The sequence below is a fragment of the Notolabrus celidotus genome, chromosome 18 (genome assembly GCF_009762535.1).
Source record: "Notolabrus celidotus isolate fNotCel1 chromosome 18, fNotCel1.pri, whole genome shotgun sequence".
Classification (NCBI taxonomy): domain Eukaryota; kingdom Metazoa; phylum Chordata; class Actinopteri; order Labriformes; family Labridae; genus Notolabrus; species Notolabrus celidotus.
Window position 1 is genome coordinate 16,880,338 of NC_048289.1, and position 27,701 is coordinate 16,908,038.

The window sequence follows — 27,701 nt, forward strand, 5'->3', positions numbered from 1 at the left end:
TTGTTGTGAAAAGCAACGTTAGCTTGACTCAAGTATTATTAATAGCTTTGAGGTATGACTTTTAAATATGTAATGTGAGGTTACACGTGAGAATAGTGTTGATAAAGTGAGGGTTGTATGTGTAACTTGAAGGAAAGCCAAATAACTACAGACTAGTTTAATATTTTCTATAGTTTAACATTTTTGCCGTAGCTTTTTTAAAGTTCTTGTTGTGTTTTCACCAAATTTTGAGGCTACACATCAGAAACGTGTTCTTTTGTTGGCCAACTGAACAACTGTAAATATGTTTCTGGAGATGTAAGTCAAATATTCTTACACCCTGTATGGGGTGTAAAACGTCAACAAAGAAGATTCAGATCAAATGCTTTTAATACTTCAGAGCATAAGTAATCCATACAAAAACACAGACACCATCCTAAAGCCTGTCCTGGCATTTAAAGGAGCTCAGGTAGTAAGAGAGTGGATTTCATGCACGTACAGGTTAAGGAATTTATTTTTGGGTCACTTAACAACCTTTGGGGGGACAGATAAAGCTCAGAGCCCACTTGTGGGACTTATCTCCTCCTTACGGGGAAAGTGTTCAAGTCTCTTAGATGTCAGTTGTTGTGACTTGAATGTTGAAGGCTTTCTTTAAAAACCTGGAGACGTTTCACCTGCTTAGGTGTGAAAGAACTTTTAGAGAGGTGAGGTCGGTTCTGGATTGAATAGATATTAGCCATGCTAGCACATCTCAACAACTTTTTCAAGGTGGTTAGAATTGTAAAACATTTGCACATTGTTAATTAGCAAATGATAACACGCTAAATTGAGATGTGTACCAAAAAGTGTAAAACATTATTGACTACCCAAAACACTCAGCACATTAGCTTCAAAATGGTGGGATTGTTTTGCATGCTAATGCTAGCTGCCAGACAGAAACTCTAGCAAGGTCGTTGATCAAATGTGTGTTGACACCAGGGGTGCAGCTCACTCGGCTGGAGGTGAAGTTTCCACCAAAACTCTTCCCCCTAGTGGCTGGCTGCAGTATAGGTCAAAAACTCTGTCTCCCCCATTCATTTGAATGGGGCTGCGGTCAAACTTTAAAAATTAAACACATGTTGTACAAATGTTTCTCACATCCGTATGCTGTGGTGATATGTAGTTATTATTTAACTGTTTTGTGTTCAAGGCCTCTTTTTTCTGAAAAGTTTCTTTTTCGTTAGTTATTAGAGTTTAAAAAACGGTGTTTTACTTCCGGGTTTGCTCTGATTGACAGCTGCCGTAGAGGGAAACTCCATAGGATCTTGTGACGCTACCAAGCGGTAAACTCCGGTCTCAAAGGATGAAGCCAATGCGGAAGTGCTATAAACTGCAATACATCGAAAATCCGCTTGAGGCTGGCTGCAGAAACACCGGAAACCACATAGATATGAATGGGGAAAAGACGATCTTTGCAGCATTAATAAACATGTTTACAGCCTGGTTCAAAAAACGTCTTGGCCCTACAAAGCTAATTTCTGTAATGGCACACACTGTACGGTGGGTGAATTTTTTTCTAACGTGACGGTTAAAAAGATATTAAGATTACGAGTTTTGCCCAAATAAGGACATGACTGACGTGACTCCCGGTCGGGAACACACAGCCATTGGCTAAGAGACTCACACTACGTCACACTCTGCCTAGTTGAGTTCCGCCTTACCAATGTGGCTGCTGCCGTCGATTTGCTTCAAAACAGCTCTCAGGAACAGATGGGTGATGTCACGGATACTACGGCCATATTTTATACAGTCTATGGACGCTACGCTGTAGGGCGGAGCTCGTTACCATAGCAACACAGAAATTACCGCGGCACCCACAGAACAGAACTGCGCAGACTCTGGCTGCACAATGGCTGTGCATTGAAATGTTTTTTTTGGCTTCAAAACTGTACAACGGGAAAAGGCGGAGCAACGCTGTCCATTTTATATACAGTCTTTGGTTGACACTAAATACCATTACATCACCCCGAGCCCTCTGTCTCTTACATAGCAGATTATAGTTTCATTTTAGCTATTTATGATGTAGCTGAGCCAACTTTGATTCAGTCTTTTGGCAAAGAATACGACCTCTAGCGAGGCCATTGGCCATAAGTGTTACGTTAAGATGCCAAACTCTGCCACAAACAAGGTGTTCCTTACTCAACACACTGAATATACATTTAAGCTAGCCTTTAATGTATTTGCTCCAACTTCAACTCACATTTTTTTTTGCAAGAAATAGCTCCCATCTGCACGTCAAACTAAACTACACAAAGCAGCATGATAATACTCAGATCAGTTGACTGTTAGCTGAACTGTGCATGTCAATGTCAGTCAATGTTGAGATGTAGCATACATTTCCTTGTCATTCATAGCACTCTTTTTATACCAAAAAGCTTGAGAGCTGATGTATGCTGGTAAAGACGGTGGCTTGGGAAGAGATTAACATGCCGACTGGGCAGAGGTGACAAAGGAAATTGAAAGCACAACCATCTCTCTTGTAAATGTCACTTCTTCATCATGTTCCCTTCTCTCCATTTTCTCTTGTTGTTCTTCTCTCTGTCTTCTCTTGAGCTGAGTCCCCACTCCTCCTCAGAACATGAAACCAAGACCACTCAAAGAAAGACAACTTTACGACCAATTATTTTCACTGCTTCATCAATTATTCTTCCAGTATATTCTCTCCCCTTCCATTCTTCGGTCTCCCTGTTGTCATTAATATTTAACAAAGCTGTCAGTTTTGAAGTGTTTGAAGAGGGCAGCAAAGTTTTTCTCTCATGCTTGCTGTTTCTCAAAATGCCCCTGGACTTGATGAGGCCAGCCTATATCAAAGAGAAGCCAAATACATATGTTTTAACTTGTTTGATTCACTCTACAAACGGTAGCACTTTTGCTGTTGTATTGTTTCAATATTCTGAAAGGGAGATTATGTCCCTTGCTGAATTTAAATGTGTGGATGAAACTAGATCTTTGATCAGTTGTTTTATTTAATCATTCCTAAAATTATTTGTCAAATAATGTAAAAAGCATGGAAATAGGAGCTTCATGCCCTCCCCGTGTGCGTGCAGATCAGTGCCCTGTTCACATGGGCATCAATTGATCAGCAGATTTGCAGCCAAGCTCAGGTGACAGCAGAGGTGTTGGCAGCTGCAAGCTGCGTGCAACCTCTGACGAATGTTCCAGGGCAGTATGTCAGGCCTGCACAGTCAGGGTAAGAATTACTCCACCAGGCTGACAGTAGTTTTTAGAAGTCTGACGTTTTTATAGAAAGAATTCACAGGGAGTTTAGAGTGCAGGTTGTTGCTAGTAACAGAAGTGTTGGGTTCCTGGTCATGTCTTTGCAGGGATATCTCACAAAAGTGACCACTTCATAAAAGGCCTGCTTTTACCTCACAGACAAGTGGAGAGTAGCATTGGTGTGAATGTTCTGAATTTGCAGGCAAATGTATTGTAGTAAAAATGTTACTCCACAAGCCCAAATGCAATGGTTGATGATGTTGTTTTGGCTTCAGTCTTTAATCTGAGAATATATTGACTCAAATAAAATCACTTGATTAAGATTACTTCAGACATATTCTTGTTGAATGGCTGTAGTAGTAGTGAATTATGGTAGGATCAATGTTGAGTCAAGCATTTAGGTACTAACTGAAGTATTTAAACAACTTTTTGATGGAACACCATGAGATTCCATACAGTTGCTTGTAGTCTTAAACAATGACACTTTGGTTCTGATGATATTTGATGCAAATTAGCACCCATTAGCATGCTAAAACACCAGATTAACACACATCATACCTGGTAAAAATGACTGTGCTAAGATTGACAACGTGAGCATGAGACCGTATTAACCTTAGCATGCAAGGGTGTAAACATATGTGTTAACCAGGCATTTAGTTTCAAGCAAATGTTGCTTATATGCTCTCCTGTTTTGTTTCAAGGTTTTTTGTAGAGTTAAGGCTGATTTATACTTCTACGTCGCCCCTACGCAGAAGGGGCGGATGCGGACATGAGCCCCACATACTTGTGCGTCGATGTGTCCGTGTCGTGCAGCAATTCTCCTCCGAAACGCTTGAGGGCAGTGTGGTCTCTCTGATAGCCGGTCGCCTGCTTCCGGTCCTGCTATGATCTCTGTTTACTTTTCCACAGAGATTCAGAGCGTGTTAAGTTAATCTACAGCTGATACATGTTGCTGTTTATCATACAGACATGATTACATGAAGAATAGAGAGGAGGACATGAAATACACGGACGATGAGTGGCCGATGTCCGGGATCCCGGAAGTGCTGTGAATGCGGGAAAGACAAAGCCGTCGAGCGGACCAATCACAGAGCTTGCGGTCCACGTCGGCTCGACGCGTAGTTACATTTTGGAGGAGGTGCACGTCAGCTACGTGCGTAGGCCTCTGCGTAGGTACGGGAGCTACGCGGACCTACGGCGTAGGCTACGCCGTCGATTCGACGCAGAAGTATAAATCAGCCTTTAGTGTTATAGTCCAGTCGGCCTCAAGACTAGGGATGTCGTGCATAAAAGTGCAATGGTTAATCTAATCATGAAGGCTCCGCTACACCAAGTTTTTCTATTGTCCCTGTCAAAAAGGGGCCGGTACATTATGTTTGGCGCAACTTGTAAACGAAAAATGAACGACACCTGTGTGTAGTTTCTCCGTCATTTCAAAGTGTGAGGCAGCGTCCTCCGTCCATTTCCGTACCGCCCCAGATCCCGTTAGAGTCAGATGGTGTTTTCATGAAGAACACTGTTTTCATTTTTAACGTCTTCAATCTATATTCATATTTACTCTGTCCATCTCTCTGTCGCGCTCTCTCTCTCCTTCCTGCACCTCAGAGTGTAAACACGGTCAGTTTAAGTGTTAATATTTAGGGCACACAAAATAATTTGTGATTGCTCAAATACTGTCAGAGAGAGTCAGAGAGAGACACAGAGTTGTGAGCTCATAGTAACCGATCTGGTTACAGTCAGGTCGTGTAAACAGCTTGTCATGTTAATTACTGTTTCAGACCTGTGAATGGTGTTGAAAGAGACAAAGGTCTATAATGAATAAACTCACAAAATATTTTTCCAACTGGAATAGACTATTATGTTGAAATCTGATAATTCATAATTTTGTAAAATGAGAGTACAGTTAAAGTGAACATCAAACTTCTGTTTGTCTTTATGAGAATCAGACTAACGTGAATGATGGCACTTAAGTCTTCTAGAATATGTGATTTGACATTCTTTAAGGAAGTAGGAGACATTAATCCTTTTAAAATAAATAACTTCCACTTTAGAGAGTTTCATGTCAAACTAGTACATAAGAATACTCCAGAACATAAATAACGTGTTTGCCCTCTAAATGCTCTGGGGGAAGAAGGACCCTCAAAAACTGTTGGTAAATGAAACTCATAATAATCATGATAATCGTGAAACTGTTATTATTTTTCTCACAATTGTCGTACCACCAAAATCTTTAATCGTTGCATCCCTACTCAGGACTAAGTTGAGTCTCTGTTGAGCCCATGGTTTTCAAGTCTGAGTCAAATCTGAGTCACCACAGAAGAATCTGAGTTGAATTCCAGTCAAGTCCCCTTACCTGAGACTGAGTCTCCTGACCTGATGCTTAAAAAGGAGGAGCACAGTGTCATTCCAATCTATTCACTGTATGAGCTTGGACTGACTGTGTGAATTGCTCTTTGTATGAATGATGCTTTATAAATAAACATGCCTTGCCTTTTGTATGTGTAGAAAATACATTTCATCTATACAATTTACATTTTGACTGATCCTGTCAACATGTCTGGATATTTAAATGATCAAAGAAGTAACTATGCTGTGAATACATGTGCAATACAAACATTGATTCTGCTGTGCGTGATCACTGCTGGTGTTAATAAATTCCAAAAATACCTGCAGTCCGCCTGGTTTTAATCAGAATTTTAACTAATTAGAGTTGTCACTCCGGCCTGCTGGTTAAGTTGTGCACCCCATGTACGGAGGCTGTGGTTTGGGAAGGCCTGGGTACAAATCTGACCTGCAGCCCATTGCTGCATGTCATTCCGCACACTCTCTCCCAGTGTCCTGCTCTATCCTCTGTCCTGACCTCTAAATAAAGGCATAAAAGACTCCAAATTAAAAAAGTAAATCAAATATATAAGAATTTTAACTAATCAAATATCTTGGACCTAGCAGTCGAGTTTATTTTTGGGGCTAACGTAAATGTTAGCTAGCAGCTACGTTATCAACACTCCAAGTAACTTAAGCATCTTGCTTACTTTTCTAGGAACTTCCTACACAGATATCTGTAAAAATTTGAGCTTTTCTCATCTTTCCTGACCTTTCCTGACCCTATGAAGTAGCCTTGGGTTTCTTGAAAGGCGCTAGATAAATATCAGTTATTATCTTTCCTAGGTAGCTCTTTTACACATTGAACATGTGCACTGCTCCTGCTTGCGTTATAGCGTTATAAAAACTTTAAAAGGCAACATTTGTGGTATCTCTGTAGACATCCTCGCAGGAACTGTTTCTGATCAGAGCAGCAAGAGAAAAAGCATACAGATGAACACTTGTCAACATTTGCTTGAAACTGAGTAAAGAAACTGTGATATTAGGGTGTTTATTTAAAAAAAGTATCAAAACGACGAACAGTCTTTATCAATGAATAAATCGATTCTTCAGGCCAAGTCCAAATCTGAGACATCATTGCTCTGGATAAGGTCAGAGTTGTACTCAAGGTTTAGCCCTGCACTCGGATTACCAATAACATGAACTAATAATCAGGATTTTTTTGTTGTTGCTACATTCATTTGACATTACTCTCTTTTTTTCTAATGAAGTAACCCAGCTTTATAAAAACTCATTAGTAAAATTGAGTGATTGAAATATGATATAAAAGAAAAAAATTGCGACTTCATTACCAACTTTTCTGACAATGTGAACAGTTTTCTCTCGCCATTAAACTCAAGCCCTGACTTTTTTCCATCATCATGGTCTGGCTCGATCCACTAGACCAGGCATGTCCAAAGTACGGCCCGGGGGCCAATTGCGGCCCAAAGTCCATTTATTTATGGCCCCAAGCTTCCATCTTGAAATGTGTTATTTATGGCACAGAAATTAATCACATTCTGAATCATCTATATATTTGCAGTTTCTTTCAAGCGCACAAACAAAACTAAAGTCAATCCAGAAACGTCTCAAAAAGCTTCATATGGACTACCTGTCCAAAGCCAAAGCTCTGGGGATACTGCAAGACGGCAATAAAGAAGAAACACAAGAACTCTTAACGCTGACAGGTTTTCAAATCAATGTTTTTATCATGATGTGAAAATGTTCTTGTAGAACACCTAAATGTTCAGAAGACACAAAAGAGGACACAAGACAAGATCAAATTCAGGAAATTGGGAAAGGGAAAAAATTGGTGCTTAAAAAATGTTCAGAATGCAGGAAAATAATTATTTAGTTCTAAAAGTGTTGTCTGCTGATCAGACAAGTCTTAAAACAACATGAAATAGAGGTGTGATGGAATACAGATCCTGATCCTGACATAGAAAAATAATGATACAATATTTTTCCCACATTGTCCGACCCTAATGAAAAACATTTTCCTCCAGAAGAAGATAAAGTCTGCTAATGTTTACATGGTTTGTGGAGAACTGAAGACTTCCTAGTTACTGTTTTGTTGAGAAAGAATGTAAAATAATTGTTATTAAATAGATTTAATATATAACTTTTAGGATTCCTAAGTCTCAGTAGGAGCCACTGGCCCCGAGGTATTCTGACAACATCAAATGTGGCCCTCTTTGAAAAAAGTTTGGACACCCCTGCACTAGGCTGACAGTAGTCTCCTTGTGTCAGACATCAGAATGAACACTTCTTACATCCAACTGGACAAATACACCAATTACAAGATGTCTTCGGGTTGCCCCCAAATTTTGAAGCCCGGAAAGTATGATGGCTTGCTCTCGAGATGTCAGTTTTCTCCCAAAGTTTTGCTGTTACTGCAGTTTCTGAGCACATCTTGAGCCAAAAATATGACGGACACATTACATGGGAAGCGGAATCATTCCCTCACACAAAATCCTTGACACTTGCAGTAAGTGACGATTTTCATGCTAATTATCCTCACAACCCACTCAATACTTGTTCCATCATTTCTCATGAATACTCTAAAATTGAATCCTTTTGCAGAAACTAACCTCCTCAGATCTAGTTAAACTTTGTAAGCTAAGAGGAAATTTCCCTCTTGTCAGAATTCAAGGAATTGGCTAAAAACTCAATACAGCGTTTAAAGCTAATTTTGCTTCTTCTATATTTTTTAGTGTTTAACAGTTATTGCTATCCACACAAAGTTGTAAAACAAGCCCCTGCTTTATCACAAGTAAGACTAAAACTGAGCTGTGATGAATAATGTACATCAGACATCAAGGATTTAGACATTTCCTTTTCTGTTTGGAAAACTGCAAAGATTACTTTAAAATTGAAACATACTGACCTCGATATTGGGAATCAGATTTATACCCATGTTTGCTGATTATATTTTGGGATCCAGGGTTAACAACCACTGCAAATATGATGTACTGTCTATATCTCCAGGTAGAAATCTCATCTTTGGACAGCCCAAGCATGTCCATGTGAGAGTCCTGTTTGGGTGACAGCTACAAGCTCACTCGTTGTTAGCTGGAGTTTTTCCAGGAAAAAAAGAAAAGAAAGAAGAGTATTAGACAAATTGAAATTGGAGCCGCTGCGGCATTAGAGGTGAAATCAGGCGCATGAAATGAGATGTGAGATTCATTGCCATCCATACGATTATGTGACGGTGAAATAATTGCAAGGCTGAGAGGTGAAGGCTCTCTGACTGATCAGCCGTGGTCACCAGTGGCAGCACAATCTGTCACAGTTAACACCTACTTACAGCATGTTATCCGCAGGGTATGCCTCATTATTCACTCCCCCACATGTGAATACTAACATGTGAATACACACCCTTAGCATGGGTGCAAGAATCCCCTTACACACCTGCTTATATATCACATGCACATATATGCAAATAGGCTATGCTCCATTGGATCCTGCAGGGTATCTTTTAATGTTGTGTCACTCAGAGTTTCGCAAGGGATAGAACAGGAAACGAGACATCAGGAAGACAGGAAGTAGATTGCCAAAGTTTTAAAGTGTGCTCATGGTCCATTTACTATGAACTGAGTGAAACTGAGTATGGGTTGATACATGGGTGTGGGTTTGTAATGTGGCCTTAAAAAAGCAGCAATTTGGATTGCATAACTTGACAATCTGCAACTGGATATTTTTTCTTTGCCATGAAATTTAGATTTTCATTTTGGAAGAAGTAGCTGACCTTGTGCTATATAAGTCGTATCAATTATTATTATTATTATTAGTAGTAGTATTCAAACTTTTGGTTTCAATATCAATACTGATAGCAATTAAAAAAAGCTGCTGAGTATTTGTGTGAAAAAATTGTTTGTTGCAATACTACACCTATATGGATACTGAGACTGACTCATCGTTATCGATACCAATACTGATACCAGCACTGGCTATTATATGGTTGTTTGAAACTTAAGGCTGATTTATACTTCTGCGTTGAATCGACAGCGTATCCTACACCGGGGGTCCGCATAGCTCCCATACATACCCAGAAGTCTATGCACATAGCTGATGTGCACCTCCTCCAAAATGTAACTACGCGTAGAATCGACGCGGACCGCAAGCGCTGTGATTGGTCAGCTTGGCGGCATTGTGTTTCCCACATTTACAGCACTTCCGGGATCCCGGACATCGGCCACACATCGGCCGTGTATTTCATCTCCTCCTCTCTATTCTTCATGTAATCATGTCTGTATGATAAACAGCAACATGTATCATCTGTAGATTAACGTAACACGCTCTGAATCTCTGTGGAAAAGTAAACTGATAGCCGGTCGCCTACCTTCGGCCCCGCTACGATCTCTGAGAGTCCACACTGCCCTCAACTGTTTCGGCTGAGAATTGCTGCGCGAAACGGACACATCGACGCAGAAGTATGTGGGGCTCATGTCTTTGTCAGCCCCTGCTGCGTAGGGGAGATGCAGAAGTATAAATCAGCCTTTAGGTTCCCAATCTACAATAAGTAACTGATCAGTGTTTGTATTTGTGTGTTAAAATTGTATGTTCCAATACACATAGTTACACTGTACCCAATACAGATACAGATTATGATATCAATACCAGTAGGCTACTGGACATTTTATTGGTTTGTTTTGAAGTACAGGTTTACCGTCAAGAAGAAATAGCTGATTTTGTGTTTTTTTAGATAGTTTTTTTGTGTTGAAATTGTTTGTTCCAGTACTGATACAGATACTGACAGTGATATTGAGACTAACACTGATGTCGATACTGACACAGATATCAGAATAACCAAAATATTAGGATTTGATTCTTTTATATGCTCTAAAACAGGAGCCCACCTAGTAGTCTCCCATTCAGCAGTCTGCCACTGGAAATGACTGTTTCTTCTGTCAGAGTGTTTGTCATATGACAACAGTCAACAGCAAAAGTAAGATGCTAAGGTTGAGTTTATTACCAAATATGCAAGTCCAGGCATTGAACTTGGCATTATGGAGAAAAAAAATGATTGCAACATCTATTTTTAAAGTTGACTGCAGCACACAGTTACTCTGAGAGCTTTACTCTTTCAAGCCAGCTGCTTTCTTTCTCCTCACACATGAACCAATGCTCCTGTTACCTACCAGCATGCAGTTTTTTTCATCAGAGTGCTAATGATCAACAATTCAGCAATGTCTAGGATTACTGAATGAACAGTGTGAGTAGTTATAGACCTAGCAGAGTTATTTTATAATATATACGTTCATACGTTCAAAAAATGTGCAAAACTTTAATCTTTTGATTCCAAGGGTGGCGCTTTCCCTCTTTTTCTTTGATGTCTACCCTTTAGCCAGCAGCTAACTTGTGTATGTCTGCTTTTTCTATTGGTGCTACATTTTTAAAAGGTCAGTGCTGATGGCTGGTTTGAGAGCCAAGCCCATGCTTTCAGTGTCGGAGGGAAATTTTGTAAAGTTTTATTCAGACTAAGAACTGCCTAGCATTAAGCAGCCCTGGTGGTACAAAGATGTGGGGAACTAATGAAGCACAGAAAATCAACTTGTAGTAACACAATGCTAAACTTAAAGGCGTGTCTGGTGTTAAAGCACTCCATGAGGGTTTGCAACACTGCGACAGGCTTTCTAAAAAAAAAAAAGGTACATGCATTGGATTGACTTGTGCCGTTTTTTTTGATATATGGTGCGTTGACAGAGAAGCTGAGCCTTGTTCATTTTTTTTGGATGACCATTCTGTAACTTGTTGACCATCCCCAACCTTACTTAACTTTTAATTCTTATTTTACCATCATATTTTCTAATTTGGAATAGTTGAATTGCACTAAGTGTTGAAATTAATTCATTCTGCACATCAAAACAAAATGTGTTGGGCCACATGGGGGCAGTATAAGAGGCTATACATCTGACATAATTTGTTTTTAAGTCTTGGCTTGGCTAACCTACTTACAAACTAACCTCCAAATAAATGGAAAATATTTAGATTAAATTTTTCCTTTTTTCTGATCACCTGAACGTCCATTGCACACTCTTGGTCTCATCTGGCTTTCTGGAAAGGAGGTTGATGTAAGTGTAGAATGAGAACAAAAACCATCACAGAAAGTGGGCGAATTAAATAAAAATTTATTGCAGGTGGTGAAATGGGTTAAATCTTGCTATGCTACAAATATCCACCTAAGATAAGTAGAGGCCCCCTCATTGCCCTTATTTCCCACCACAGTGAGTAGATAACATAGCTCTAGTCATTCTTCTTTTCTTTACAGAAGCCAGGATTTCCATCAGATTTTCATTTTGATACATTGAATTCAATTATATTGCCTCTATTCAATTTAACAACTCTGGAGCCATTCTCCCGACATTATATTACCAGTAGAACTGAATTCAGCTGAAAGGGATTCATGTATTATAAAGCCTTAAATGAGACTAGAAGTTCCAGGATTTGACAAAGCATGCTTGCTGGATGGGATGCCAAATCTTCTAAGTGGAACGAACACAGTGGAAATGCGGATAAATTGTCCTCATTTGAACCCAAGTTCCTTCCAACTCTTTCTCCTCCTCCTCCCCCTCTCTCTGTCTTTCTGTTAATTTAGATCCCTTCTACTTTCTAAATAGCTTTGAATTTTAAGTATTTACCGTCATGATTATTTAAAAAAGCATTATTACTGTGTCAGCTTTAAAAAATGTGTGACAATACACCAATGTGTTCTGGTGCTTTATTGCAAGATCACCTAGAATATGTACTCTCTTTCCCCCTCTCTCCCCATGATTCTCTCCGTTTCTGCAGCGGTTCTTCATTTGTGTTTATAAATTTCCATTATTATGTCATCAACCTTATTTTCTCTCTTTATCTCTCTCCCCACTGTTTGCTTTAATGCCTCATTTTCTCTCCATTTTCTTCCTCATCTATCTGCTTCCCCTGGCTCCCTGTTTGCTCTCTGGTTTTGCCAATTTAGTTTGTGTTCACAATAGTTCTCATATCCGTCTTTCTCCTTCTGGCGTGCCCACAGCTAATCGATATGTCTATTTCCGCAGCCAGATTTTGTTTTATTGTACCTTCCATGTGCTCAGCGATAACAAACTGATTAGGCTAGGTGCATAAAAGTCTTTGAGGCTCTGATGCGAGCAAATCTCACAAATTGCTTCATTTATTTTGGTAGCACTTGAGGTAACATAACAGCAACAAGTATTCGTTTAGTTGACAAGAACATTTACCAGCATAATGTTGCCACTTTGGTATTCTGGCTTTAATAAGATTTTCAAGTGCTGTTGAGAATATTGAAATTCCAACTTGAGTGCAAATGAAGGACCTTGCAAAGTTGAACAAAAAACCTGGGAACTTCATAATGAGTTCAGGAATAGAAAAAAGACTTTGGTGTTCTTTGTCTGATATTTGATGACTATTTATTTTGTTTTGTACTTTTATAACTAAAAGTGTTGTGATCAACTTGGTAAATTGATCTTTTTTTGCATGCCTACCTGAAGGCGGCAAGCTTATTTTATTTTATTTATTTATTTATTTATTTATTTTTTTTACAAATGAGCAGTATACCTTCACACACAATACATACAACCAGGGGTGTATGCCCCACTGGGGCACTGAATAATGCAGGGGTGGCCATGTGTGCACACATTTGTCGTATCATCTTTATTTACCATTTCTATCTCCAAGAATCATATCTGCTCTAACTACCAACATGAATATAACATGCAGATGTTTTTATTTATATGTTACAATGTTACAATGTCATTTAGCAGACGCTTTTATCCAAAGTGACGTGCATATGAGAACAAGAACAACACAAGCAAAGATCTAGACAAGAGGAAACAAGATCAGTAAGAGTAACAAAGTGCTTCAAGTCAATTTGGGTGCAGGTACTGCCAAGCAGTGTAAAGGCAATGCACAAAAGTTAATAAAGAATTTTTTTTTTTTTTTTTTCTGAAATAAGGAACATCTACAATGAAGCAACCAACCAATTTAAGACCTTCCATTATCATCATCAACAATTAACATCACCATAATAATGACCAAAGTACCAAGTGCTGGGTCCCTCAAGAGCTGAACACAGATTCCCAGAGTAGAGCAGGACAGTGCGAGTCAATCGTAGCTGGAAGACATGATCTGCCACTGGGGACAACAGTGGAGAACAGTCTAGCTAAGTGCATAGTGCTTCCTAAAGAGCTGGGTATTAATTGTTTTAAATCAAACAAAGGAATATACTTTTTCTTCATACTTGATTCTTTAAGATCTTTATGCCACTAAAATGCCACAAAAGCCACTAGCAAAGACAGTATAAAATCCCTACGTAGTCCCTATGATGCAACCCATTGGTTTCTGTAGACATGTTTTAAAGCTCAACAATGGCGGCAGCTATATTGAAAGTGCTGACTGAACCTAACCTATAATAAACTCATGGCCTTTATGTTTTCTTAACTGTTGGGTTATACAAAAAACAGTGTAAACGAATAATAAAATGAGCTACATACAATAAAACAATTTTGAAACCAGGCTGTAAATGTGTGTGATTTAGCTGTAAATGTGTGAATTTTAATGTGGAACCTAACAGGGATTTCTCCCTTAAGGAACAGCTATTTTATGAGCCACAATATTGGCTTCATTTTATCAACACATTGGGTTTTCCTTGCCAGCATCCTGTTACAACAATAAGTTGATTTGATCTTATGTCATGCCTTTGATCAGGCAGAGGGCCATCACAGTTTTAGAATATGGGGTGGAACCAAGCGGCAACATCTGGTCTTAAAATATGAAGCCCATGCAGAGGTGCTAAAAACTGCAGTTCATAGAGCATCCACTTGAGGCTGGCTGCAGTAACACAGGAAACCAAATAAGGAGGCTAAAGGCCTGCCTCTTTACCTCTCACTATCTCGGACAAAGTTTGGTTGTATTCAGAATTTCCAATATTGGTCCCCGCTGACGATTGGCTTCAAAACAGCGCTCAAGAACAGTTGGGTGATTTCACGGATACTACATTCGTTTTTTATGTAGTCTGAGTGGAACCTTATAAGTAGCCAATCAAATTTTATTCTACACCAGGCCAACCCCTGCACACGCAGCTGTATATGAAAATGAATTGTTTAAATGTTACATGGTAATTGATTCTATCTATTGGTGGCGATGTTTGGGGATCACAGTAAAGGGGTGGATATGGAGTCACTAGCATTTGGCTGCTCTGATTTTGTAATCCTGATACTCCTTCGCAGTCTGTTCTCCTTAATAAGTTGGAAAGTTTCCTCTCCAGGCCGGCTTTGATGTGTCTCCATCACTCCTTGTCTTGCTGAAGAATTTGCACTCTTTGAGAATCCAGAACTTGAGCATTAAGACCTGAGGCTTTAGAAGAAAACTCTTTTATAATTTATGTTCACTTATAATCTCTTTCTTTCTGTCTTTCTCTCTGCACTTTTTTCCCTCGGTCTCTGTGTTTTTTTTTTTCCACTGCTCTGTGCGTGTGTGCAATCAGGAAAATTGTTACATTTTGGATGCTGCCTCTCCACACTCACAGGTGCTGACTGTCTCTGCGAGTTTGGCAGAACAAGACGAGACAAGCAAAGTGCACCGCTATTAGCTTATTGGACAGCCTGGTCAACACAACAGCATGTGTATGAGTGTGTGTGTGTGACTCTGTGCTCTCTGACTGTACCAGGTGGGGTACAATTTACCCCCAATCTGCATGTTGCAAACTGATTCACACTTTTTTAATGGCTTTTCATACAGAAAATTGAGTTGCACATAATTGGATAATTCCATATGCAGGTGTATGGTGGCGTCTATATTTCGAAATAATGTTTTCTATGCATCATCTGCTTCATTTTGACAGTGTAGTGCAAGTTGTTTATCACATTAATGTTGGAAAAAATTATGAAACCTTGCCTTATCCTGTTTTTTAAAGCCTACTCTCTTTTGTGCAATTACTTCAACAAAAATGAATAGTTGAAATGCTAATGGAATTTGAAAATAAGCAATGGCAGACTGAAGTTTTGAAGCAGGACATGCAGTAGTAAAATGTGTTCAGACTCACATGTGAAGAACAAAACATGTCTTTTAAATATTTTGATATGTTACATCATAGCTTATTTTTTGTAGTCCTACATCCATGATCAGATTAAGAGAACAGTCCCCTGGATGCAGAAATCTAAAAGGAGTAGGACCTTCAAAACAAAAGACATGAAAAAGATCTGTCAGCTCTTCGGTCGTTTGTATTACGATTACCTCTCTTCCAGTGTTTTCGATTGCCAGTCTTTGTTGCAGTTTTACATGTCTTTGAAGTTGTTTTAGGTCTCTTTGTTTTAGTTAAGCATCTCTTTGTCTTTGCTTTTATCTCTTTGTAGTTTAGAACGTCTTTGTAGTTGGATAATTGACTTTTCATCACTTCAAACAGGTGTCTGGTCCCGGCGCTTTGGGCCTGTGCCCGGTCTGCCTGTTCCATCCTTAAAAGTTACTGTTTGAACTCTGCAGTAACAAAGAGTTTGCCAGCGCTTTCGAGGGTATTAAGCTTATTGTTATCCGTCTTAAAAGTCTTAACTTTCATTTTGTTAATATATGTTGACGACTGAAACTCCCTTCTGGCAGACCTCCCTTCATGCACAGTCAAACCTTTAAATAATGATCCAGAACACAGCTGCACAACTTCAACCCAAAACAGCACACTTCACTCTGCTGTTTAAATTCCTACTCTGGCCTCCGGTTGCCTCTTGCATCAAATTCAGAACCCTGCTGCTTGCTTACAAAAGAGCAACAAAAACAGTTCCTGCTATCCTGAACTCCTTTTATCCAGGTCTACAATCGCTCCTGCCAACTACCATCTGACAGTAAAAGGTACCTGATACTCCCATCATGGCAGGGCCTGAAGTCACTGGACTCTTCTCCTCTGTTGTGGAATGAGTAATCAAACTCCATTTGACTCAGAGTGCCTTTTCATCATTTAAAACAAAAGCTAAAGACCTCCACATTCTGTAGTGTTGACGCCATTAAAGGTGATATACTTGAGGATGTTAGATTGCTGAGAATATTCATTATAAGCAGGTCATTAGTTAACGTTACGCAATGGCATCACAAATATACTTCACAATAACACCAAAGACAGAAATCCTTGGCCTAATTGGCCTTTTATTTGATAGAAAAGATGAAGAGAGAGGACGTTTTTGGGAGACGAAAAAGCAGAGGTTCGGAGTCAAATCAGCAGGCGCTGCACTGTGGAATTTCGCCTCTGTGCATGCAGTACACGCTTCACAGGAAGATCTCAATAATAATATAGGTCCCATTTAACAAACTGTACCTCACAAAAAAGTGTATTTCTTACACTGGTTATTTTCTCAACACATTAATAATCTTTCCACACACAAACAGGACTATCATCCATCTTTAACAAGCTAGCATAACTGCAACAGATGAATGATTGATTCCTTCAGCACATTACTTACATCCTCCTCTTTTTTACTTCCTTCTTATCCCTGGGCTCCTGAAGGCTTTTTTTTTTTCCTTTTTAGGAAAACGGTACTTCAGTGTCATTCACTTCTGATAACTCACCTCCCCTCCTCCCAGATGAGCAGGTAATGTGCAGCAGTGTTGTGACCAAGCAGCTACCTCCGGTCTACAAATATGAGTCCATTGCGGAAGTGCTAAAAACTGCAGTTCATCGAGGATCCGCTTGAGGCTGGCTCCGGAAGTCACATACACATGAATGGGGAAAAAGGCGATCTTTACAGCAGAAATAAACATGTTTACAGCCTGGTACAACAGACGAGTGTAGTCTGGATAGCTCATTTCTCGATCAGCACACACTGTGAGGGGGTAATTTTTTTCTAACGCAGCAATTTTGAAGATATTGAGATTATAAGTCTTCCAATGAGAGGCACAGCTGCCTGCAGGAACACTGTAGCTGTTTGCTAGGAGGCTCAAAGCCCGCCTCTTTACGTCACACTGGCTCGACAGCAACAATATGGCTGCCGCCGCCGATTGGCCTCAAACAGCTCTTCAAAAACAGATGGGTGATGTCATGGATCCTACGTCCATATTTTATACAGTCTATGGTTGTGACGTGCCAATCCAGGGTCCAGTAACAAGAAAATATGGCCATTTTAAATAGGTGATGTAGCTGCCTTCTTCGTTTCAATTAACAATACTCACGCAATTCAATAACATCCAAATGAACAGTAGGTTAACCTTGGAAAGGCATAGTGGCCTGTTAGTAAGTTGTTTTCTTTATATGTGACATTGTTGTATAGCGTGGTCTCCATATGCCTGTGAATCTTGGAGTTTGGCCCTTACTTCTGGCCAGCCGTGTGGCACCTCAACAGATTGACCTGTGCGATTCAGGTTCCTTGCTTTGTATCCAGGCAACACATCCTCCAGCAAGACAACAAACTGTACACATTGAGCCATTTCGTGTAAGACTGCCAGTTAAAATGAAAAAAAAACAGGAAGTTTCTGGTCTTATTTTGGTAGTAGACAAGCTGTGAAAGATGCAGACAGGCACTGACAAACAGGCCAACAGACAGACAGAAATACTCGCACAAACAGGCAAACAGACAGACTGACAAAGAGAGAGAGAAATAGACAGATGTCAGCTCTGACAGTACAAGGGAATATTTTTATTTGTTCTCCTGTTTCTGCACACATGCAAACACAGTTGGTTAGTGTTACTGTAACAAGGTCTCATCAGCCACTCGCTATGACAGGATGCTGATGACAAACACTGAGATAGTGAGCAACATGAAACAACATGTCAACATCGCTCAGTGTTTTGGGTCAAGACTCCGTTTTGTTACTTGGCGTCATTACTTGACTATTTTTAACAGAGACTCTTATTTGCATAATCATATCCTCTGTTTTGGGGTCAGAGTTTTGTGCTTTTGCCTTCCACAGTTTCTGGTCATATTGCTTGTTTTTCTCGAGTTTGCTCTTTCTTTTCAGTCGCTTTCCTCAGATTGCTATTGTCTCTTTCTTTTCCTCCCTCTTATTTTGGACTCAGCCTAGCTTTACCCTCTTCTCACCCCCCTCAACCTCCCCACCCTGTGATCATTAAACATCAATGAGAAGTTGGCCTTTAAAGTACCGGTCACAATCTGCGCTTCATTCTTTTTCTGTCTTTGTCAGTCTGTCTGTCTGGCATTGTCTGGGACAAAGTCTTTGTATTTTTGGTCCCTTGTCCTCTTTTCTAATCTCCTATTCTCACTCTTTTTTTTTACCTTCTGCCCCATCTCTTCTATTGCTCTCTTTTCTTTCTCTATTTCTGTTGCATCTCCATCTTTCTCTTATTTTCTCCTCCTCATTTCCTTTGTGTTCCTTTGTGAGCGCTCCACTCTATCTGTCGGCTGTATTTCCTTCACTCTCAGGAGGAATGAGACTTTTTGAAGTTTTTTGAAGCGCTTCTCCTCGCACACTTCATCTTGGTTACTGACGCTTACAGCATGGCCTACTATTGTGTGCCACAATGTTTTGCGAACCTTATTAGGGAATTAAATTAAATTAAATTAAACATAAGACAACATTCTGGCTCATTCTGTTACATTGTTTGATTTTCCTCTCATTGAATTTAGAGTACTGATGAAACTACGGGGTGTTGTCCAGGAAACTATGCTATCTGAAGTCATTTTATTTGTATGGATGCTGTTTGTTTTCGGCAGTGATGCTTTAATTCAATGCATGTATTATTTACAATTTAATCTTTTATTCTTGGGTTTGCACATCACTAGCAGCCCCCTGTCAAGTGACTGGATATAAAACATAAGCTAAATACATAATGCAGCACATCCTTTGTATCCAGTTTGTTCCAATTTTAATGAGTAGTAAATTTCATATCGGAAAATGGTTTTCTCAGCTCTTAGCTCTTAGCTCTTATTGCAAAGTACCCCAACTCATATCATGTTGTGACCATAGACTGTACAAAATATGGACGTAGTATCTGTGGCATCACCCATCTGTTTCTGAAGCGCTGTTTTGAGGCCAATCGTCGGCAGCAGCCATATTGCATATTCTTCAAAATTGCCACATTAGAAAAAAATTCACCGCCCGTACAGTGTGAGCAGATCGAGAAATGAGCTATCCAGACTACACTTGTCTTTTGCACCAGGCTGTAAACATGTTTATTTCTGCTGTAAAGATCGTCTTTTTTCAATTGGTGTGTATGTGGTTTCCAGTACTTCCGGAGCCAGCCTCAAGCGGATCCTCGATGAACTGCAGTTTCTAGCACTTCCGCATTGGACTCATATTTTTAGACCGGAGGTTGCCACTTGTTTGTGACCCATGTATCCTGATACAAAGAGTATCATGAAGTCCTTACAGACGTACAGCCATGAAGTTACTATGGTTGCAGTTTAATTTAATAATGATACTAATCATCAATAATCATCATAATGTATGACAAACCAAGTAAGACGGAGAACATAACACAATTTTAAATTAGAATCAGCCATATACTTTACATTGAGCTCCACAAAACAGGTATGAAAATGTAACTCTTGTGACTCATATTCGAGACAACTTCAGCCTTATTAATGCCCCTATTGTTGAATCGGTGAAACAGAACTGGCCAAGAATTAGCAACTCTCAAGTTAAGAGGTTGTTGATGTGCAAACCACTTTACAGATTTGTCTCTTGTGGGTAAAACTAGCAAAAAAATATCTACTTTTCCTTTTGTTTTTACTTTTCTCAAGTTAAGGCCTTAAACAAAGTTGAATCTATCAACTTTATTAGTACTATCTTTATGCTCTTGAAGTTGTGTAGTTAATAAAGATATAAGATAAAAAGAAAGGCAGTAGTGTACTCAGGTCTGTGCAATATGCATTTATTAAAGCAAGCAGACAAATACCTGCACTGTACACCTGCAGGTCTAGACTGGAAATCAAATGAATATACAAGTCCACACTATATTTGTTCTGGTGTCTGGCTCCATCCCTTTCAGACAGGTTATCATACAACCTTTGTATGGTGTGTGCCATTTAACTAATATGGGTTGGGTTTGATAAGCTTACAGATGGACCAGTGAGGTGTTTGTAAGGATAAGCCATATGAATTAAATGCTGGGACTAGCTACCAAACCTACCATCTGATAACGTCACAGTTTTACCACCCTGATTGGTCTGAGGGTGGATAGACATTTTGGTCTGTACCTTTTTGACAATATCAGATGGAAAAAAAACATTTGTGAATTTGTTTGTGATGCCAGGCTACAAGAGATAAACATACTGTGTGTTCTGCTTGTCTTCTGTTCTGATCAAGCCATGGTAGAAACAGTGTCTCATTACAGTTCATGAAAAAATCTACGTGGACGGTTGGAAGAGACGAAGGGAGGTCAATAAAAGTCACAACCTCGACCCATATTGTGAACTTGTCCAAATGTCTGTTCTGGTTTCGGATCAATACATTTAAGTTATCAAATGTAACTTGCTGCAAAACAATTCAGTCTTCTTTCCAAACTTAAAAAAAAAACTAAAACTGCTTTAATTGAATTGCTAGCTTTTGGCACTTGTATAAATGGTTCAGTTTAGGAAAGATCATAGTTTGAGATAATAAATCAACATTGACTTACTGTTTAGGACACTTAAAGAGGGGCTTGCCAACATACCCCAACATTCAAGAGTCCTATTAGAAACTGCAATGATACAGGGTTGTATCAGGAGAGTAATGACCCAATAGCGGATCGTCTCAAAGTTTCACAGTTATCCAAATGATAAATAGACTGTGTTTATAAAGCCCTTTCATTCATGGTCCTCTGACCACCCAAGGTAATTTTTACATTAGAAGTCACATTCCCACCACATTCACACAATGATGTCAGAGGCTATATAAAGCACCTTTCAGTATGAACTAATCCCATTCACACACTGACACAGCCACAGTTCGGGGTTAAGTGTCTAGCCCAAGGACACTTTGGCATGTGGACAGCGGGACCTGGTATCCAATCCCGAACTTCTAATGGGGAGACGACCAACTCTACCACTGAGCCACAGCTGCCCCATAACTGATATTCCAGTGATACTATTAGGTAAACTAAAAAAATGGCAATGATCTAAAATAGACAGGGTCGACACCTCTGACCATCTAAATAAAAGTGGTAAGGTAGTTGTAAGCTAGACTGAGAAATCTTTTATTTCCATTGATCACTATAAAAAATAAACCTGGCTCTGTGTTCTCTGTGTTTTTTATTAGAACAGGCTAAACTACTTTTAGGAGGTTACTGTATCAAACAAACCTATTTTGGGTTTAGTGCCGTTTTGTCAATGTGAGGTTATTAAGAAAAGAAGTTTGACATCCAGGAGTGAATCACTGTTTGGGTTACAAGGTTGTAGCAGAGGTTATTGAAAGTGTTATTCCACTAAGTGAGCAAATTCTTTCCAGAAGATTAAGCCTGTCGCTGGAATTTGGTTTTCTTTCCTCAGTATTTCCAGCTGAAGTTTGATCTAAGCTTTATTATGCTGTATTAAAATACTGAATTATACAACTGATTACAACCTTAATTGTTAACCAAAGAAGAACTTTTAAAATTAACCTCTGCTGGTAAAAGGACCGATGATAATAGTTACAATAATAAGCATGATAATATTTTATTTATAAAGCCCTGTAAACTCCTTTTATTACAAGTTTTACTAAAACTAAGCTTTCATATAAACATAAAGTCCTTGTGCCCTCACGAAAAAGACAAACACTCATTGAAGAAACCCATCCCATTTTGTCCTTATTCCAATTTCTGAGTGCTACTGATAAGTCACATTACCTATCACATGATCCCTTACATCCTCCATTATCCACATGACCCCATGACCCCCATGACCCAAGCATGAAGATAGATCAGGATAGATGTACAGCAAGGGCTAGTACATCACCATGGTTGTTAACCGGGCACCTCCCATCGCAGGTGTTTCATCAAGTTAGGCAATGGACTACTCTGGAGGCTCAACAGTTAGCACTAGTTCATGATATCTCTCGCCAGGGCTGGGTGTCACCTCAGTGTTCCTGGACCAGACACTGAACCCCAACTTGCTATGAATGGGGTTTGAATTGGTGAATGGCTTTGAGTGGTTAACTCAAGACCAGAGGCAGCACGTTTTAAATACAGTCCATATACCCCCAACTTTACATAAGAAAAGAGAAAATCAGAGGGAAGAGTCTGTGAAGAGATGTTGGAAAACAATGAATGCAGAACCAGGGCGAGGAGTCTGTTTTGGCTAGAGCCAATGACATATGCTCTACCTCCCCCTCCTCCAACATATAATTTAAACTGTATGGTTGATAATTTGTAATTCTTTGTTAGGAGTAGACATGTGCTAAGTGGTCTGTTGGGGCTGGATTAATTAATTAATTCTGATTGAATTGATAAATTCAAAAACCCATCCATCATTACCCCATGCATATTGCTTGAATATTGTTTCATAAAGCCTGGCACAATATTACTCTATTTTTGTTCTCCTTGTGTAGTTTTGGGATATGTAGTGCGCATAGATGCTTGTGATGCAAGTCCAGACTCACATACGCCCATTAGTTTCTCACCAAAAGGACTCCCTGGGGCTCCAATTGAAGACAAGTTGCCTGGGGGATAAAGCCTTATTAGAAAACTACCAGAGTTTTTTTTTTTATAAGACTCATCAGCAGGACTAGCAGAAGGCAATATGGACTCAAAGGAATTCCTAGAATTGAGCAGCCATGGCAATTCATAAAAATCAGTGCAACGGAAAAAAAAATACCATCTGCTTTCTCCCTCTGTACCATGTCGGAGGTGTAATCATGGCCCTCTTATGGCTTCCTCTGACACTCTACTATGTCTTGTTCAGAGTCCACCACACCTGCATGCCATTATTACCAGAGTTTAATTTGCCAAACTCAATTAAGGCTGGTTAAGAGCAGCACGGTGGCACTGTGAGTCCATACTCCCTCAGTAAAGCTGCCCCCATGACTGCTGGATTTCACCTCTGGGGTTTGGTAGAATATCACAATCACATTTTCCTTGTCAGCCAACTCTATCTCCATTCAGGGGGCAGGGCAGTAGTTATCTGACTCTGTCACAGTAATGTCTGCCATGGGAACTTACATAAATCAGTTCTAATTAAACAGGCGGTAGATTTGGCGTGACGGGAAGTGATTGATGTTGTTCCTGAACGAGAGCAGCTGAGTTTAATCTCAGATAAAGTCTAATTTAACACAACATTTTTCTGTAGGATGAACAGTATTCTCAGTGTTACCACAGAGAGTGGAAAAAACACTATATTGGGTACATCAAATGAGTCATGCTATAAATTGCTGCTATTCTTGGGCTGGATTTAGCCAACACTCAATAGCTCAGAGTAATTTCTCTGAACGTTGTTGTACTTTATACTCATTTGAAATAATGACAGAGTACACAGTGGACCACTTAGCTGCTTAGTTATCTGAAAGTTGAATTATCAGAAATGTAAAAAGACTGGCTGGCAACATCAAAGAAAAACAACATGATTAAATGACAACAAGACAACAGAACATCTGAATTGACATAGACTCCTTATTGTTTTTAAATATTTTTTGAAAGTACATGGACAAAGAGTTATTGCCTTTTTGAAGATCTCAAACATCTTTATATTTTTTCTTTACCATCGTTTGGCCATGGTATTTGTCTTTTTTTCCATTTTAACCACATTCAGCCCAATGTTCCCTCATATCCATACTTAAATTGTAGGCTACTGTAACCTTAGATTTTTGAAACAACAATCCTTCATGGTTCATTTCTTAAACTGAAAACAGACTTGAAAAATTCATAGTTAAATCATACATTGGAAGGACTGGGCCAAACCAGATCATTACTGATCACTTTGTGTTCCGCTATCTCAACCTCATGCATGCAGGCCTATGCCCATTAACAGCATTTTTTCACAATGGAAGTGCCCACTACCTCAGTTTCAGGGAGCTTCTCATTGACACCTTTTACAGGTTTCTTACGTTGACTCATGGTGCTTCCACTTCCTTAAGTTGTGACCCAAGTCTGATTTAAAATACCCATACACTTTTAATCTCTGGCATTTTGCGAATAAAACTGAAAAAAAAAACAATTGACAGAAGCTGTGTTGTAGAATTAGAAGCTTTAGACCTGGAAAATGTACCTCAACACAAATGAGTTTGTTGCCTACAGACCTCCACCATTGTTGTTGAAAAAGTTTATATCAAAAGTCTTTCCCCTTCTTGATTTTGGTTGGTCAGTGACAGAGAAGTGACAGCTCAGATATTACATAAATGGACCTGGTACGTTTCGCATACTACACACTTGCGCAATACACTAATCGCCAATACTGGTTTACTATTATTCTCACTTCTACTTCAGTAAGAACAATGAGTCCGTGTCTTTGAGACACACAGTCAGTTGATTTGCTGCAGTTTAACCATTGTTGTGGAGTTTTGATTCCTTAATTGTGTGAAACATGACTCAATGTGATGATTTGGCTACCATGATATAAACAGCGCTAAATGTCTTGATTACTTTCTCCTGTGACCACATTTCGCTTCTATTCTGCAACAAACATTAGCTAGAAACACTTGGACAGTTGGACACAGATGTTGGCTAACCAGAAGTATTTATCTATTTATTTTTGTTAGATTCAATCATGCTCCCCAAAGTGTAGCATACCTCACACTTTGAAACAGCTGATAAAGACTTTTTTTTTAATCACGAGAGCCCCACACTTTCATAGTCTTTTAAGACTGTAAAGAGCAGAATGTTTTTTTTTCCTGCAGTTCGTCTGAGCTAATTCTAGAGAGTGTGTGGTTATGAGGGCAGTATTGATGCCAGATGGGGCTTAACTGCATTACCAAAATATGATTAAAGAACAATTTAAACATGCACACACCATCAGACCCAGATCACCCAAAAAAGCTTATTTTTCCTTTGCAGTTGTAAATGTTCCTCAGGTAGATTTAATTGGAGGACAGAAGCCACACACACATTCACCCTGGTTACACCTTATATTAAAAGGTGATCTGATTCCATTCTAATGAGCTAGATAACACATAATCTGATCTTGCTTTTGCAATTAACCCCCCCCTTTAATACTCTTTTTCTCTCCTTACTACGGTATGTTCTTTGTTCTCCATAGCAAAACCTAAAGGTCAAAGGTCAGAGCAGAATGATGACAAAAGCATGGATGCTAGTATGTTTTAAATATGTTTATAATACCAGTCAGATCACCTTTTGGACTATGCATATAATAGTATAACTTACAGCACTATGTTTTTTTCTTGGTTTAGATAACTGGTCTAGATTTAGATTCAAATTTAATACCAGATATAAGAGCAAATTATTCTTTCTGTAATATCTCTTGAATCCCCTATCCAATTTTTTGCTTTAGAATCTAAGTTGTTTTTCCCACTTCCAGCATGTTACATGGCAAGAGAAACAATCACTTACTTTGATGCAGAAGCCCCCAAAATATTAATCAAAGGCTGGAAACAGGCTGCGACAATACAGCCATGAACAGAAAGTTGGTTGGGATCTGGGCATTTACTTTTTGAGAGTGGCTCACCTTTATAATGTCATGAAGTGTACTTTCATCCAAAGCTTACTATTGTAGGGACGGGTCGAGGTCATTCAAAGTGCTTCTGAAAATGTCAGCTATTAATGTTGCATGCGTCATATAGCTAATAATGTTTGTAACTGACCTGTGTCCATATGTTCCCTCCTCTCAGCAGCTGGATGCTTGGTGAAGCATGGTGGTGAAGATGGGTAGGACGCATTTAATGGGGCCACTGTCATGGGGCCGGGTCAGATGGCTGAATATAATGGGAACAGGAGTTCTTTATCTGCTGCTGCTATCAACCTGCCTTGGCCAAGACACTGAAGGTAAAGTGTCTTAATTTTTGTCACTTTCTCCATCACCTTATCTATCTCTTTATCACCTGCTCTTTGTCTTGTCATATTTTTATCTCTTGCTTTGATCTCTTTTCTATCATTTAGAGTGGTATCAAGTCTCCACAGAGGGGATTTATAACAAGAGTCATACATAAAACTTTTCTGAATTTGAGACAGTTTAAGCAAGCACATCTCACTCAGCTGCAACATTATTGAAATGTGATATCTGTTCATTATTGAAGTATTAACAAAATGATGATATTGACAAAAACTATAAGTTTTTATTCAGTGTAATAACCTAGCTGTCTTGCTAAACCCTTGAATGTGATTGATCAAAACGCTCTAACAAGTGTAGTTCATTCTGAATAAAAAGAGCAATGACAGGGACAACCCGATTACATACGTCATTTTAAATCACATCGTTGATTATCCTCTTCCTGTTGACAATGTGGCAAAAATGTTAGCATCAGAAACAGCACGGAGGATATCGTTACTATCACTCTTAATACATTTTGAAAGGTTAGATTTGTGGGTTAATGGCTGATCATCCCAGACACTAGCGAGGGAAGTAAAAACACACGAGGAGCTGCGTAAAAGAGACGTTGACCAAATTGAAGAAAACAGACTCAAAACACTTTGGCAGAGTCACATGACTGTTTGAGTGAAATGCTAATGGAAACCTTACATGGAAGAGGACTCAATACAGGTGCTGCTGTTGTATTCTGCATCTGTTAAGAATCACATCAGGAAAATGCTGGTATTTTAACTTCAATATGAATAAAAAGGTTACATTTAATCTTAATTCCACTTTTAAGTAAGCTGATAAGAATATTGGAACCTTAAGAGTGCTACCAACTGTCAAATCTGAGAGACTCCTGTTTACGCTGCGTAAATATAACATTTTTAAATCAGTAAAATCACCTGTAAGTCAATACTCAGTGTCAACTTGTTTGTATATGCATAGTGAGCAGGTGGTTATGTGAAATATAATCCTTGGTGAGACTGCTTACTATACATTATCCCTTACTTGTAATATTATTTACTTAAGATAATGGTACTGTATCATTCCACATTTTTCATGTCCACTTCTTTCTCCCAAATAGTCCCTACTTGGGTCACATTAATGTAAAGTACATAAATAATTGTAAAATATGTATTCTGTTTGATTGGACAACTACTTAACGGTGTACAATGTAAAACATTGAAATCAATGCTGACCTAGTAGAAGATACTGTATGTCTTTAGGCCGAAGATATGAACACAGTTTAGTTGTTTA

At 39.1% G+C, this 27,701-nt stretch overlaps 1 protein-coding gene across 8 annotated transcripts in view; it reads left to right on the forward strand.

Moving 5' to 3' along the window:
* LOC117829876 (protocadherin-15-like) overlaps window positions 1–27,701 on the forward strand; it is a 245,906-nt gene that overhangs the window by 22,833 nt on the left and 195,372 nt on the right. For 7 of the 8 annotated variants that reach the window (XM_034707604.1, XM_034707609.1, XM_034707610.1 and 4 more), the window contains exon 3: window positions 26,263–26,416. In XM_034707604.1, coding sequence (XP_034563495.1) covers window positions 26,284–26,416 — 133 coding nt within the window. In that variant the 5' untranslated portion in view covers window positions 26,263–26,283. The remainder of the gene's footprint in view (window positions 1–26,262; window positions 26,417–27,701) is intronic. The other variant, XM_034707605.1, reaches the window with a different exon arrangement.